At 38.4% G+C, this 16,632-nt stretch overlaps 1 protein-coding gene across 1 annotated transcript in view; it reads left to right on the top strand.

The window, feature by feature from the left end:
* LOC114669075 (transmembrane protein 132C-like) overlaps positions 1-16,632 on the top strand; it is a 168,711-nt gene that overhangs the window by 74,686 nt on the left and 77,393 nt on the right. Inside the window, exon 3 of the mRNA XM_051920986.1 lies at positions 15,307-15,453. Within this exon, the coding sequence (XP_051776946.1) occupies positions 15,307-15,453 (147 nt within the window). The remainder of the gene's footprint in view (positions 1-15,306; positions 15,454-16,632) is intronic.

Raw genomic sequence — 16,632 nt, 5'->3', positions numbered from 1 at the left:
TGCTCCTGTATAGAGTTATAAACGGTTTTTGAAACAATCTTAAATATAATATGTGTATACTACCTTTTGAAGTGCAGTTGTAGCACTAATACAGCTAGAAAAAGTTGCTTGCCTTTTTGCAAGGCTGCAGTCTGCTGGGATTAGATTATCGAGGGAGATAGACAAAATAAGACAAGTAAGTTTTATTTCAGTAAGAACATCTAAAGCATTTCTTTCCCTTCTATCTCTTTAGTCTGACAGAGCAGCCCAGCTCCCACGGAATTGCTTTGGCTGTTTGTGTGGGGTCAAAGAACAAATCGGTAGGATTAGTTGTACTGCGGGTGTTGACTGAAGCTCCCTGAAAAAAAGCACAAGCTGTTAATTACTAAGGATTTCATATGAAATCCTCCTAAGCCTATGTCAGCTCCATTTGGTTATAAAGAAGTGGTTGAGATTCCCCAGGCACATGCAGACTTCCTACAAAATTTATACTTGTTTTTGTTAACATATCATATGTAAGTAATTAAATTGATCTTATAAAAGAATATTGCTGAATTTAATGATAAAGACTTGCAGATTCTGTGTAAAATTATGCCAGAATATCTCTTAGGTTATTGTGCGTCACATAATTCATTTGTATCATCATTTTTCTTGCATGAATCTACTGAATAGTACACTTAGTGTGTAGTCACTCAGATGGATATTATGTGAAGCACCTTTCCTACTGCTCACATTAACAGGGTAAACTACAAATTAGAAGTGAGTTAACACAGTGTTGGAGTACTGCTTTGAACTCACTTTACTACATTGTGCGTAGGACACTCAAGGAGAAGCTTTCAATCATATAATCCAGCAACCCCTGTACTCTCAGCATTGTGTACTGCTGAATAATGGTTTATTGCTGAAAACTAATTACCCACTGCTACTCAGTGAGAGTGTTTAAGGCAATGGTTGATATGTTTGTTAGGATTTCTTCCTCACAACTCCTGAGTTCTAACTTTAAATCTTAGCTAAGAATTTATACATTCTGCCCAAATTCAGATAATTCTCCTCCACGTAACGCTACCCTCTCGCAGTTTCAGAATCCTGGCTTGTACCTTTTATATTCTCTCTGTGTTTGTATTGATTTCCATCACATTCCAAACAAATGTATGTTAAATTAACTGAAGACTCTAAAGTTCACTTAGTTTGTTGGAGTGTGTCCTGCTGTACACTAGCATCACATCCCATCCTGCTGTACACATACTGCTGTATCAGGATAGTGTCCAGGTTACCACAACCCTGTTTGGAATAATATGCAAGACAGGAATGTGATGTACATAAAAGTGCTAAAAACAGAAGTAAGAAGGTGACAACTTTAGTAGGAATCTGAGTTTCACAATGTTCCTTCTCCATTTATTGTTCTGTATTTTTGAGTCAGATTGTAGGCATTAAAGTGTACATTAAAGCAAATAGCTATAAACTCCAAGGTTTCTGTCTCACTTCACACCAGTGATTCACTATGTCACGCTGAGAAAGCCACCTAACCCTTCAGTGTATAAAGTGTACTAACATGGAAACAATTGGACTGTGCTTGCAAAAAAAAATGAGATCTAAAGTAAAATGGGTTTGTCTCATTGACAGCTGGCAGTACAGAAATTTAGCAATGCTACCTTAATAATAATAATAATAATTCATTACATAGCGCTTTTCTCAGTACTCAAAGCGCTATCCACACAGGGAGGAACCGGGAAGCGAACCCACAATCTTTCACAGTCTCCTTACTGCAAAGCAGCAGCACTACCACTGCGCCACCTTTCTCCCACATTCCAAGGATGAAAAAGTTAGATTGAGTTGTGAGATTATATTAAGCAAAAGCATGCAAGTATGCCATGAAATCAACTGGCACCCAATTCAGGATTGTACCAGATGATGCTGGAATAGGCCGTAGCCCTTATGACCACAAACTGGAATATGCAGGTTTATAAAATAGATGGATGGATGCATGAATTAGTGCCTTATGCTGAACAATTCCTTAATTGAATTTTTAATATTCCAGTAAGACTTCCTGAAGTTTTAGGGTGGATGTAGGATTTGCCAGGTTAGTGAAAATAGGACAAATATGCAAGTTTTCAGAATGACAGCTTGTATATGATTATTCATTCTTAATATTTAGAAATGCATGTCCTCACAGTCTTAAGTTCCTTGCTTTGTTTTGCAAAGCTAATTGTGTACATGAAGAGGAATTCCACATACAGACTTTCCTGCTTGAGCACGCATCGGTCGCAGAGCGCATTATCATGATTAGATCGTGTTAGGGGAGGGGATTAATAGGAACAGACAAGGATTTAGGGATAGCTTTATATAGATTTCAAATGAAAAAGTGTCGCTTTCTGAATAAATCCATCAGAACTGAAGACTATTGGTGGTGGTGGTTGGTAAAAAACAAAAAAGTATGACATGTTCTCATTTGAGCCTGTTCTCATTTTGCTTCTAATTTTAGGAGAGGGATTACTCCTTAGTCAAAAGTTTTGTTTTCATTTTACTTTCTCATTTAAATGCCCAGAAAATGGCTAACCAGATAAAATGCAAACTATAAATGGGACCACTGGAAGTATTATGAATTAATGGTCAGAGCTGTGCTTTCAAATTTTGATGATGAAAGCAAGAACCATGGGAGTAACCAGTGTCAAGAATGTTTCATTATTCCCAAGGCTGCATTTATACAGTCACAGCAGGGTACTGGAAGCCCTGTCAATATTCAAGTTTTCTCCACAGCAATTGATGTGTCAGGCCTTGTAACTAAATATTAAAAGTTCCCAGTCTGTCAAATCGACATCAAGCTGAAATCCTAATGCTGCTTCCTTGGGGTGTTCAGTGCTGTGTCAGAGAGACGGTGCAAAGGGTGGTTGATAGCATGCTCCTCTTCTCTTCGGGGGATGCAGTAGGTTCATTTACAGCTTAGTGCTACAGTCTCATACAGATCATCACAGAGAGTTGTGTAAGTTCCATTAAAAAGATTCATTGCATCAATTCTTTACTGTTTTAAACTTGGTTTTCTTAATATTCTAATTACAACATCAGAGACTATCAAGAAATATTCTGTTTTGTGCTGCAATTGAGTGTGATTCTGGTTTGAGTTTGAACTTGTGCACAGTACTCATTGTCTCTGCAAACTTGTGGAAAACGTGGCATCAGGTAATCGAGGGATGACTTTGGTGTTAACATAAGTGAATGGAAATATCCGTAAAGCACAACTCTTAATATGTGTCTGTTATCAGTTATTGTCAGGTTTAGATTTAAATATATATTTGTATTAAACAAAGATATTTTCTACCTTTAAGTCTGTTATCTAGCTTGACTTCAACTGAATCAAAACTTTGATAATCTATATTAAAAGACAAGTCTGAGCTTTATACTGCTTTCAGTAATTCGAGAACTCCTGCATAATGTTGACTTTTTAAGGAAAGAAAGAACTTGATCTCTCAAGTCTTTGTAAGAAGATCTGAAGTTTTACTCTACTCATGTAATTTGAGAAAGAAATTTGCTTTAAAGTATTCTGCCCTTTAATAAAGTATAAGCCAAAGTATAAGAGCAATAAGCTGCTTTTATTTTTGGAAAGGTGGGTCTGTGAACTCTTTAGGTATATTCTCAACACCTGCTTAAAATTCACATTGGCACAAAACAAAACATTATTTTTTCAGCTGTGTGTCTTCAGATCAGACTTTGAATGCTGTTAATATGAGCATAACAAAGAATAATTTATAAAACACCAGTCATCATTTTTTAAAGAACATTTACACCAATTCAGGTGCGTAGGAAGCTGATGTTATGCCAGCACAAGGCCATTCTTTGCAGAGCACACTTACCCATTTAGAGTCACTATTCAGCCTAACCTGCACATCTTTGTGATGTCAGAGTAAACTGGAGTGTCTTGAGAAAACCTATGCAAACCCCTCCCAAACAATGGCATGCTACTTATTTTTAAAATATTCTGTACTCACTTTAAAGTAACTCTATTAATTTTTAGAATCTGAAATTTTAAACATGATACAAATCTTGACATAGTGCACATTGCTATTTACACAACTGGTCAGGTCTAGTCAGGTTGGGGAGCAGTACAGTGCATTGCAGCACCCATCACACGAAAAATCAATTTGGGATCCTGGTTGACAAAAGGCAGACACATGGTCTAGTCCCACCCTCCGGAAGTGACCCTCTATCTGCCTCAGCCAGGTGTCACGTGGGCGTCCCCTTGGATTGGTCCAGCCACTCAGATCCTGCGAGCCAGACCACCCTCAGAAGATTGCGCCACATGGCCATAGTACCGTAACTGACACTCCCTGACAATACAGGCAAAGTGCCTTATTCAGGACTCCATGAGCAACTTCTCGTTCAACGCAAAGTCAAACCAGCGGTACCCAAGGATTCTACAAAGAGACACAGTACTGAAGGAGTCCAGTCTTCTTCTCAGGTCCCTGGATAACATCGATGTCTCACAACCACATAGCAATATAGGAAACACCAGGACTCTAAAGACTTTGACCTTCAACCCTTTTGCATAGATATCAGGAGTGCCACACACCCTTTCTAGTGAACTCATGACCCCCCATGCTCTCCCAATCGGTCTACTGACTTCATAGAAAGAGTCATTAGAGACATGAATGTCTGCCAAGGTAAGTAAACCTCTCGACAAGGTCGACACTCTCTCTGCAAACAGACACACTGCTGATGGCTGTACCCAAGAGGTCATTAAAGGCCTGGCTCATGGTTTTTATCAAGGACACTCGCAAGCCCAGAAACTCAGACTCCTCGCTCAGTCTCTCCAAGTGCCCCGATCAGAGCCTCCATTGACTCTGCGAAGATCACAGCATCTTTGGCAAAGTCAAGATCAGTGAATCTCTCTTCACCAACAAATGCCCCACAGCTGCTGGACCCCATGATCCTGCCCACCACCCAGTCCATGCAAACATTGAACAGAGTAGGAGCAGAACACACCCCTGATGAACCTCACAATCAACTGGGAAAAATGCAGAGGTTTTGCCTCCACTCTGCACAGCACTCACAGTACCAGTGTACAGGGCGGCCATGATATCCAGCAACCTTGAGGGGATCCCGCAAAGTTTTGGGATGTCCCACAGGGCAGCTCAATCAACTGAGTCAAACGCTTTATGAAAATCGACAAAGGCTGCAAAGAAACACTGCTGATATTACACAGCACAGAACCTTACATGTATCTGTAGTTACTTCCCATTGAAACCAACAGAAACTAACCCTAATCAAACTATAAAGACAGTATTTATTATCATAACCTGGAGTTAGGAGTTAATGATGCAAATGTCCCCTGTGAACGTGGTCAGACTGTTTGGCAGCTTGGCATGGATCACAATTTCACTGACCTTCATAATTTGTCATAAACGTCAGCTTACCTCAGTCTACTAAGAGTATAACAATGTGTGGCATGATGTGAACTCTGTTCCCTGATGGTTTCCATGATTTCTCCACAATTTACTTTGCTACTTTATCTTTCTCATAGATCTTAGTCCACCTGTTAATGTCATAAGTGGACAGAATTTGACTATTAGGGCTAATGCTGAAATTGTGGGTGTGAAATGCTATGCTGAGTAGCTGAATCACAATTGTTACTTATGTCATACAAACTAATTAAGATGCAGTGCACCAAACATCTGCCCATAGCGGCTAAATCCAATTGTGCTAACACAACAGTGTAGTCTGATAAATCCATTATAGCACAGAAATGTCAGAGAAAATCTATTTCTTCAACACATGTCCCCTTCCTACAAAGTGCACCATTACAAAATATAATAAATTTATTTGTCGTAAGTGACATTGAGCACTTGTACTAACGAGGTTAGCGGATCCTGCCACAAGAAGTGACAAAGTTGAGCTAACAAGACAACAAACTGTCAGGTGTAGTTCTCTGAATGTAGTATCAGATATGTGCTGTCTACCTGAAGTTTTATGACAGCATCAGAAATCAATTCACGTGTGTCGCCTCTGCTCAGTATCAGTCGATGTGGTGCACTACACAGAGACGGCAATCTGTGAAACAGACAAGACTGCTTCTTACTGTGACCGCTGATGCAGCTCCCTCAAAAATCAATTTGCTTTCCTATTGTTTGAAAGTGTTGTGTATAATATCAACGAGTAAAGTGATATATTAAAGATTTGCTTATGGCTATTTTTCTGAGTTTGAGGGTGGCTCAGTGGTGCAGTGGTTGGCACTACTGCCAAAAAGCTCCAGGCCTGGTCATTACCTGTGTGGCGTTTGCATATTCTTCTCATGCCTGCATGTGTGCAGGAAAAAAGCCGGATTTAAGTGTGTGAGAGAAGGGCTTGAAATTGTGTTACCTTAGCTCTGTTGTGTAGGTGACAGTCTGAGTGTGGACTGAGGTGCACATTTTGATAGAGGCAGGAAAATTTGGTGTAGAAGTGCCAGAGCTCCTTTTAAATTGTTCTGACAAACCCACATCCACACAAGCAGTTAACACATTCCAATATGTATCCTGTGGTACCAAAAAGTAAATGGTTTAACAAAACAACAGTTAAATGTTTCAGAAAAATATAACACAGGCAAGGGCTTAAAATGAATTTTAATGATGTGAAATTTCCTAAACTAAGACACAGCCAAGCCTGTTAGAGACGAAGGTGACACACAAGCCTATTCAGAAGAGACCCCTACTGTGATGGCTAATCCATTCTTGTTACAAAGCTGCATTCCTGGGTTCCAGCATCTCACAGCAGTCTCTATAATATGACAGGTAGGAATGTATGCCCATTATGCAGGAGAAAACTGCCAGTTACCTGCAAAGAAACAATGATTTTTTGGGTTGACTTGAAAACCCAAATAATTCAGCAGCATTCTTAACTAAAATATATACATACAGTCAGGTCCATAAGTATTTGGACAGTGACACCATTTTTGAACTTTTGTCTCTGTATGCCACCACAATGGATTTGAAATGAAGCATTCATTATGTGACTGATGTGTGAACTTTCAGCTTTTGTTTAAGGGGTTTACCAAAAATATTGTATGAGCCGTTTAGGAATGACATATTTTTATACAGTACATGCTCCCAATGTTTTCAGGGGCTCAAACGTATTTGGACATTTGACTGGCAAGTTGTTCCATAGCCAGGTGTGAGCAAGTCCCTCATTATTTCATTAACTATTAAGCAGGTTGAAGATCTGGAGTTGAATCCAAGTGTGGAATTTGCATTCGAAAGATGTCACTGTGAACTCTCAATATGAGGTCCAAAGAGTTGTCCATGACAGTAAAATCAGACCACCATTAGGCTGAGAAAATGAAACAAACCCTTTAGAGAGACAGCAGAAACACCAGGAGTGGTAAAATCACCCGTTTTATATTCTTCAAGAGAAGGAACATACTGGTGGGCTCAGCAACACCAGAAAGCCTGGACAACCATGGAAGACAACTGTGCTGGATGATTGCAGAATCATCCAATTTGTCCTTGGTGAAGCAAAACCCTTCACAACATTTAACCAAACCAAGAACACTCTCTGGGAAGTAGACAGTCATTTTCAAAGGATTCAATCAAGATAAAACTTCATGAAAGTAAATACAGAGGGTTTACCACAAATTGCAAACCACTGGTAATCCTCAAGCATTGGAAGGACAGATTAGACTTTGCCTGAAAACATTTCTTTAAAAGCCTGTCCAGTTCTGGAACAATTTTCTTTACAAAAAAAAAAAAACTAAGATCAATATGTACTAGAATGCTGGAAAGCAAAAAAGCAAAGAGTATGGAGAAGTTAAGAAATGGCTCATGATCTGATGAATACCACATCATCTGTGAAAAATGGTGAAGGCAGTTTTTTGGCATGGTCATGCATGGCTGCGAATGGAAGTCTGTTACTGGTATTTACTGATGATATGACATGCTGACAAAAGTAGCAGGATGATATCTAAAGTGTAGAGGGCACTATACTGTCTACTCAGATTTAACCAAATGCTGCAAAACTGATAGGACGACGCTTCACAGTACAGATGGACAATGAGTCAAAACATACTGTGAAAGCAAACCAAGTGCTTTTCAACACAAAGCAGTGGAATATTCTTCAGTGGCCAAGGCAATCAACTGACCTCAACCCAAATGGACATGCATGTCACTTGCAGAAGACAATGAGAAGTCAAGCAAAATGACACCTTTTATTGGCTAACTAAAACAATCATAATATGCAAGCTTTCAAGGCAACTCAGGCCCCTTCATCAGGCAGTTTGTAATACAGAAACTGGAGTTCCATGTTCACTACTTGCAGAAGACTAAACTGATGGCAGAAAGTCCAACAAACAAGCAGCACCTAAAGGCAGCTGCAGTAAAGGCCTGGCAAACATAGCAACTTGGAGATGGCCATGGGTTCAGACTTCAGGCAGTCATTGGCCCTAAAGGATTTTCAACCAAATACTGAAAATCATTTCCTATATTTATGATAATGTTAGTTTGTCCAAATACTTTTGAGCCCCTGAAAATGGTGGGACCGTGTATAAAAATTTTCTTAACAGCTCATTCAATATTTTTGTATCAAAGCTGAAAGACTATACTTTAATTACATCCTGATTGCTTTGTTTCAAATCCATTGTGGTGGTGTACAGAGCCAAAATTATAAAAACTGTGTCAATGTCCAAATACTTAAGGACCTGATTGTATAACATATACAAGTAGTATATTATATATAATATATGACCCTCAGTTACTGTTGAACATCCTCGCTCTTATTTTATATTTTGCAGGTTATTGGCTCTGCTTTGAAAATTAAACTTGATTGGTTCAACATCTCTGCCAAGCTCCCTGAAGACAGTATTACAGGTGTAGCACCTAAGAAACAAAACTCATCACAGCCTGTCAGTTTTGCTGAAAGTTCCCATCCATCTTGGATTTTATCCCTATGCCAGGCATGGCAAGTCTCTTTTGAAAATGCCTCATAGTTTAGTCTGCCACATTAAAATGAAAAAAAAAAAAACAAATCTTGGTTTTGTAGTAGTTTATGCATGAAGTGGTTTAATTGTGCTGCACAACGTGCCTACATCCTTTTAATTGGGTTAAAAAATAAGGTTGGCACTCTGGAGAAAAAAAAAATCAATGAAAATATTCCAGCCTTCCTAAGTTTCCAATACAGTTCAGTAAGACTATTATTATATTATTAGTGGCTACATAATCTCATGCAAATTTTCGTCTATTTAAAAAAAAAAAAATTCTGCTGAATGGTCACCGGGTTATGATGCTGCAGGCCCACAAAAGGCAAGTTTGTGTGTTAAGGACTGTCCCTTGGCACTTATCGTCATGCTTTGGATAGTGCCCGAGTTTTTGTTCTTATAGTTTGCCAAAAAGAAAATAAGAGACGACTGTGGCATGGATTTAAAATGGGTTTCAGTGTGAGGTGATGGAGAATTAGAAAGGGTAAGATTTTGTGATATACAGTAAGTCTGCTATAATATAATACTCAGCATTAATATGGGTGACTGTAAAAAAAAAAAAAAATTAAGTCACAACACCAAAAGCATGTTGACACAACAGAGAATTCTAAAACACCCTCATTTTGTGTAAGTTTAATGAGTGTTTAATTATCACTATGTATCTTGTGTGAAGAAAGGAAGACACTCCTTAGCAAAAGCACCCCACTAGGTCTGCCACGGCCTCGATCTTTTCATGGACTGGTGTCTCATTCAGGTTTAGTTTCATCCTTGTTCATAATTGTACCAGTATTGAAAAAAAATGGGTTTGCACTATTCGGTGGACCAACATTTACATTTATGACAGGTGATGTTAGTGTATTATTTATATACTTAATTTGAAATTTTAACATGCAACTTTCTCTAACCCCATCAAGAAAAAGAAAGTCACAGCTGCATCCTACAGCTGACATAGTTTGCTGTTTATTTTTTTCCCTCAAGGTCATTTAATATTTAGTGCTCTTTTTTAATAATAGGAGTTATCCTGAGAACTGACTTTATTTTCTGATCAAATCTTTTGTTAGAAATGATGGGTTCTCAAGGGAAGCAAAGTGCTGTCATGGAGTGAGTCACAGCTGCCTTATCGTAAAGTTGCCAAAGTCTCTTCACAAAGAAATCTCATATTAAAAGTATTCTGTAATTAAGAATCTGCAACTCTGGTTAGTAAGTCTATTGATTCCAAAACATAAAGTTGTTTTAATAATGTTAGACTTCTCTGTTCTTCCTGCCTCTGTCCTCAACAGAAGTAGGTACTCCCTAAAGGCTACAAAGACTCTAAAGGACAACACATTTATTTATTTAGGTGTATGTCTACTGTAACTATGCTTGGGCAGCAAAACCACACATAATAATTTATAATCATAGCACACAAACACGTCACATTCTAAGAAGAGTAAGGGGAACAGGACAAGCTGCCCTGAGCAATCTGTCACAAGGACAGCCAACTCCCATGATGCCTGGCCTCCTTCCCAGTCAGCCTTACAATTACTTGCATAATTGTATTTATTTACAAATGACTGCACATTGTGGTGTCAGACTGCTATTACTCTGAGGGTGTTTTTAAGCCTATAGCTCAGCAAAGCATCAATTTCTTATTGCATGGCAGTGGTTGACTGGGTTGACAGTGCCAAGTATGTATAAGGAGCACCTAGTGACAATTAAATCAGAGAACAAATGTTAGTGTTAGTTATTAGTCTACCCAAGAACTAGCCATCTTCATCCCAAAAAGACTTCTGTTAGGCAAGGCAAGGACCACATTATGCAGAAGTAGCACATCTCATCACAATCTGTTAGTGACATCAGAATTAAGGCGAACCAGAGAGGAATTTGGAGGGAGGTGTAACTTTGATATCACACACAACACCTGTGCTATGGCAAGTAATGTGGAGCTATCTATTTTAGTACTCTGATGCACCTTTGATAATGGATGCTAAAATTATCCTTAGGATTAAATCCTTTCTTCCTATAAAATGATGGGTCCTTGAAACCAAAGAAATTTTAAGTGTATTATACTAGAGACATTAACACATCCAGTGGTAACCAAGAGTAAGTCTAGGCACCACCACTGTCTAGTTGCAAAAAGGAGACTTACAGTAAGTGAGGCTGATTCAGCCTGCTTCTACATGTTTTTGTCATTGTCTAGTAACATACTGTATATGTTCTGTTGTCTAATAACATACTGTATACGCTCTGATTGGCACACCATCCTGACTTTGTTCCTGCCTTTTGCCCAGTGCTGCCAGGATCAGAGTTGGCAGTGAAATGAATGATGCCTTGTGCAATCTATATTAAAATAATGTACCTTAAGGAATAATTTGAAATGTATTTGGGGAAATTTTCATTGACTGTTCTTGAATTATTTTTTACTTTATTCCAACTCACTGGTGTTTACGTATCAGTCATTCTAGTTAAGATCCGCTGAAGCCATTAACTATCCCCACAGCACTGGACACAAGATAGAAACAAACCCTGGATACTGTGCCAGTCCATAACGAGGCACACTCACACATAATAGATAGATAGATAGATAGATAGATAGATAGATAGATAGATAGATAGATAGATAGATAGATAGATAGATAGATAGATAGATAGATAGATAGATAGATAGATAGATAGATAGATAGATAGATAGATAGATAGATAGATAGATAGATACTTTATTAATCCCAGGGGGAAATTCACATGCGCACACACACTCATAACTGGTCAATTTTACAGTTGACAATTACCATAATAATCAAGTCTTTGAAAGGTGGAAGAAAAAAACTCCACAGACACCCAAGACTAACCATCTATGAAGCAATACATAACCTCATAACGAAATGGCCTAAATGTTTATGGGTGCAGTTCTCTTATTGCACTCATTTGCACATCTCTGCTTAGTTTCATTTCATTTTACTGGCAATATGTCACTTCACAGTTTATTGAGGGGAGATCCCACACAAAGTAACAGTCACAGTGATGGAAACTGGCAGTGGATACAATACTTACAATCACATGGAGCATTAAAGAAGTAAAGGTTAAAGCTGCTGTCTATCTAGCTAAAAATCTTTCTACTCAAAAACATTCACACATTACATGCAGGAAGAATGTGTTCTTTCTTCTCAAAGTCAGGTTAGGATACCTTCACACATGTGTGCATGGGAGGCAGCTAAAGGGTCTAAATGAGAGTAATTCCACACCAGACCAGGGGGTGGCGGAGTGCACTGACATTTTTTCTCACTTTCCTGCAGAACGTTCATGGGAAATCCCGCCTGGCCCTGATGACGTCACTTCCAGTTCTGGGCCTTCTGATGATGTCACTTCCAGTTCCGGCCCTTCTGTAGACGTCACTTCTGGTGAGGAAGCGATGAACAAAGAGCCTTCCCTGATGACGTCACGTCCAGGTCTGGGCCTATGGAAGAGGACCCTTCTGCTTCCACCCTGAATGACCTCACTTCCCTTGTTTTCCTTTAAAACCGCCATATTTACCCTAACTCATCAGTTCTGTTTTGGATTCCCTACTGAGCACATCAGTGTGAACAATTTATCCTTTTGCAGCCAGGAAATATTATATGGGTGGCTGCCCCAAACCTTTTTATGACTCTTGCGTCTGTTTTTTGTGACAGATACATTTTATATCCTAAGCAGTAGATGAGGTACGTGAGGTCTCAGAAAATTAGATTAACTAACTTCACTGGCCTAAAAAAATGTCTTGGACTTAAACTACATATAGAAAATGATCTGCAAGATAATTTGGGATCTTAGTGCTTAAGTTTCTTTATTACTACACATCATAACCAACTATTAAACTCGAGACTGCAGAATCACTCAGACTGGACTTGTAACCTGACAAACCTATAAGAATGAAACTGTGAAAGTCATAGGCATGATATGGCTTCAAAACAAAGCAAATTTAGCAACTCAAAAGCAAAAGATCAAGCACAATGTTTTAGGGCAGTGCTTCTAAATCTGAGGGGCTGTGAAATAAGTTCTTTGATTTTAAAATTCTAAGAGCTGAGAGTCTTGAGGGATACAAGTACCTCTACTTCCTAGAAGGAAAGAACAGGCCACCCTTTAATGTCCATTCTTAGTAGTATGCCCTTATTTCTTCTTTATGGTTCCCTCACTTTTTCATGGAGGAAAGTGCCATGTAGTTTTTCAGTTCACTATAAGTGAATCAGTGTATTTAAAGACATATTCAGAAGGGATTAGTTTTAAACCATGAAGTAACCAAGATAAATTGACAGTCCCAAATTATTTTTATTATAATTTTGTTGTTCTATAAGTTTAACTTATTGGGCTGGGAAGAGGACCGTGTGGTTCAAATAGTTTGAGAAGAACTATTCTAGGAAATTTGTACTAACCTGACAAGTCTAGTCTAAAAGACTCCCTATATGCTACTGCTCAGGTGAAAGTATAAAATAAAGATATCTGCCAAATGAGACAAGACCATTCGGTTTGTGCATTTCTTCATATAAACGCGGAAATGAGTGTTGGGATCAAGAGGACATGAGATGTGCAGTGTTGCCTAACAGAGGGAGAAGAGAGATGCTTGAGCAAAGAAGGAGCACTGAAGGAGAGAAAGGCAATCTACTGATTTGGGCTCATACAAGGGCAGGTTAATTAGCAGGAGGCAACTCTCAAAATGAGGACAAGATTCAAGAATATTTTTCAGAGTAGCTCCCACACAGTGTAGCACAACTTGGCTGTTCCAAGAAAATACTGTATTTCCAATCACTTTTCTTTCAATAGCCTGAGCTGTTAGTTTCTTGGTGCACAGTGATACCTATGAGCCAGATGTGAGAATATGGTGTGTCCAAGTTTTGTTGTGTATAACAAAGCAGCAGAAACACTGGTCACCACTCTGGTTTCTGCAGGAAAACTGATGAATACTCCCATTTCCAAGCTGCAAATGTGACAGGACATCTGTGTTTTATGGCACAGAAACTGTGCTGGAAAATCCTACATGTTTATCCAAGTGTGTGATCTCTTTTACAGTTAAGCACATTAGCACTCTTTCCACCTTTTTACTTCTTGTTAGTTAAAAAAAATAAATAAATATTTTCCTCAAGATCTTATAAGATGCAATGCAGTATAGCATTTGAAGTTATGAGTACACAATGATATAGCCTGCACCCACCTGTATTTCAGGATTAGGTGTTAAAGATTAAATCTTACATGAGTCTCCTTTTAATAGTCCATTGATCTGTTTTCTGAACCCATTTACTGTTAATCAGGGTCACAGGGAGTTGGGGGTATACCCCAGTAGCACTAGACATAAGGTGGAAAACTCATCAATCTATCACATGGCCTACATTTAATAACCCTCTATGTGTTTAACAACCAGACAGTCATAAGTGTTTATCAAGGTTCTTCTTCCCAGAGGCCTGAAGATTCTGTTAACAAAAATTGATCTCTGATCGAATGAAAGTAGCATGCTGTTGACATTTACTTGAGTTCTGATGCCCTCACTGTCAGTGTGCACTTCCAATGAGTAGCACTTCATTTTTTTCAAATTAAAGGCCAAAAGGCCAGGGAACTATTAGTATAACTAACTATATATCGCCTGAGCGACAGGTGCAAGTAGAGCCAAGAGCTCAAATGCATACCAATTACAATCACAGCAGAGAAGCAAAACGCTCTGTGGGGTTCTGCTTTTCTCCCACAGAGTCCATTTGCATTAGTAGAAAGTGAGGTCTTTTTTTTATTTTCATTAAACAAGCTTATCAACTAAAGGCCAACATTTATGTGATTGATCTGCAAGGGAGTGAAAGAAATCTCCTGCTATTTCATCACTTTGATTGTTTTATTATAGACAGAAAAGCAAATACAGTAATAAGAGTTTAAGAACCACTCTCTTAATACTGTGTTCCATATCATCTAAGCCGGACCGTATTTAATCTGTATTTTTTTTTTTAATTTCTCAGAAAGATTTTATCTAGAGTATGTTAAGCAATTAGAAAATAGAACATTGCATTCTGTCCAAATTATAATGTTTTGTTTTCTGCATTGTCTCATTTCATATTCATCTCTCCATTAAAGTGTGGTGGGAGGTCTGGGCACACTTGGATTTCAAATAATGCTGAGAGTGTGCACAGTGCTGTTGGAAGGGTAGGACCTAAAACTACCATATCTGAGACACCTCTTTCCATGGGTAACATTGATCTCTGTTATGTGTGTTTACCCTCATTACAGACTAGTTTCATTGTACTGTATGTGTATGATTTCCACATAGTACACAGCTCCACATTTACAGTAGTACAGCAGCACCTGTTACTAGTTTTATGTACTACAAAGTGAAAACAAGACCCTTTGCAAGTCTTTGTTGCAAGATTCTTCTCTTATCTGTTTTTTTAATATTTTTTTAACAGAGCCAAAGGAAAGAAAGGAGTGTTCTTCCGCAAAATGAGAGTCAGCAATGATCCTGTCTGGGAGGTGACTCCGGAAGCAGGAAATGTGGGAAGATCTGGAACAGTCACCTTCTCCTGTCAAAGACAATCACTCACTTTAGAGGACAGGTAAGGAAAATGCACAATGTCACTTTGTCACATTATCTGAAATGACTGAGAAGTGAGCGTAACTCAAGATTAAATTAAGTAAAGTTAGGGCTGCAGTACACCACGGACATCATGCCAGCTAAACACATATCCCAAAAACTGAAGCAGACATACAACATGTGATAACATGTCTTTGGACAGGAAGGCCTAGGACACATACTGTATGCTTACATAGTTTGGAATTCAGGCAGAAAGCAATGTAAACAGAATGACATCATGCCATCTATTCTGCCATTCTCAATAAAGAATATTTTGATTACTTTTCTAGCCATGAATATAAGGCTAGGAAAGCAGCTTTCAGAAAACAACACCTTATCCCCCGAATGAGTCTTGTCAACAATGTCCCTATGGCTGTGACCATCTTATTTAATAAAAATTTAGACACACTAAATTCTGGCCTGTACCAATTTTCCCTCTCTGCCCTCTTTCACTTCATGTTGGGTTGGGTTATTCACATGTGTATTTGCTCAAAATGCTTAAACTGTTGTGGATTATCCTCTGTCAGACAAGAATCCATGCAGATAAAACACTCTATTATGTACTTCCAGGTAAAACTACTGTATGTATGACATTGTTGGCATCTGTTCTGAAAAACACATGGATTGGTGTATTGTCTTAATTACGAAAATGACTCTTCCTTGCCATTTTTCATTGGCTCTTAACTATCACTTGTTCAAATAAAGAGGTCTGACTCAGGGTTGGGTGAATAATTTATATGACTATAAATGTTTTATTTTACTAAAATGCTAGAAAGGCCAAAGGCCAGGGATTCACATTCTTGTCACAGTTCGTACTTTCACTTAAAGTTTTTTTGGTTTATATGGCCTTTTCATTTTTGCATTACTAATTTTAATTTAGTCATTTAGTATTCCACATTTGTATATCATTGACTGCCTTTTTCCGCACATTAAGGAAAGGTGAGGAATATCCTGAGAAATCTTTCTCCTAACACATTTTTTTTGAGAAAACTGTCCGTCCATCTATTCATAAGACACCATGTACAAAGGCATATAATCATTTTACCTTTCAACTTTTTTTAATGTGTGTTTAGTTTTCAGACTTCATTTGATTGAATTATTTGTTTGTTTCTATTTGCTCTTTGCATTATTCATTGTTTTCCATCCATAGGAGACAAATGTA

This window comes from Erpetoichthys calabaricus, chromosome 18, assembly GCF_900747795.2.
Source record: "Erpetoichthys calabaricus chromosome 18, fErpCal1.3, whole genome shotgun sequence".
NCBI classification, from domain to species: Eukaryota; Metazoa; Chordata; class Cladistia; order Polypteriformes; family Polypteridae; genus Erpetoichthys; species Erpetoichthys calabaricus.
The sequence above is the reverse complement of the archived record's forward strand: the minus strand, read 5'-3'. Positions and strand labels throughout refer to the sequence as shown.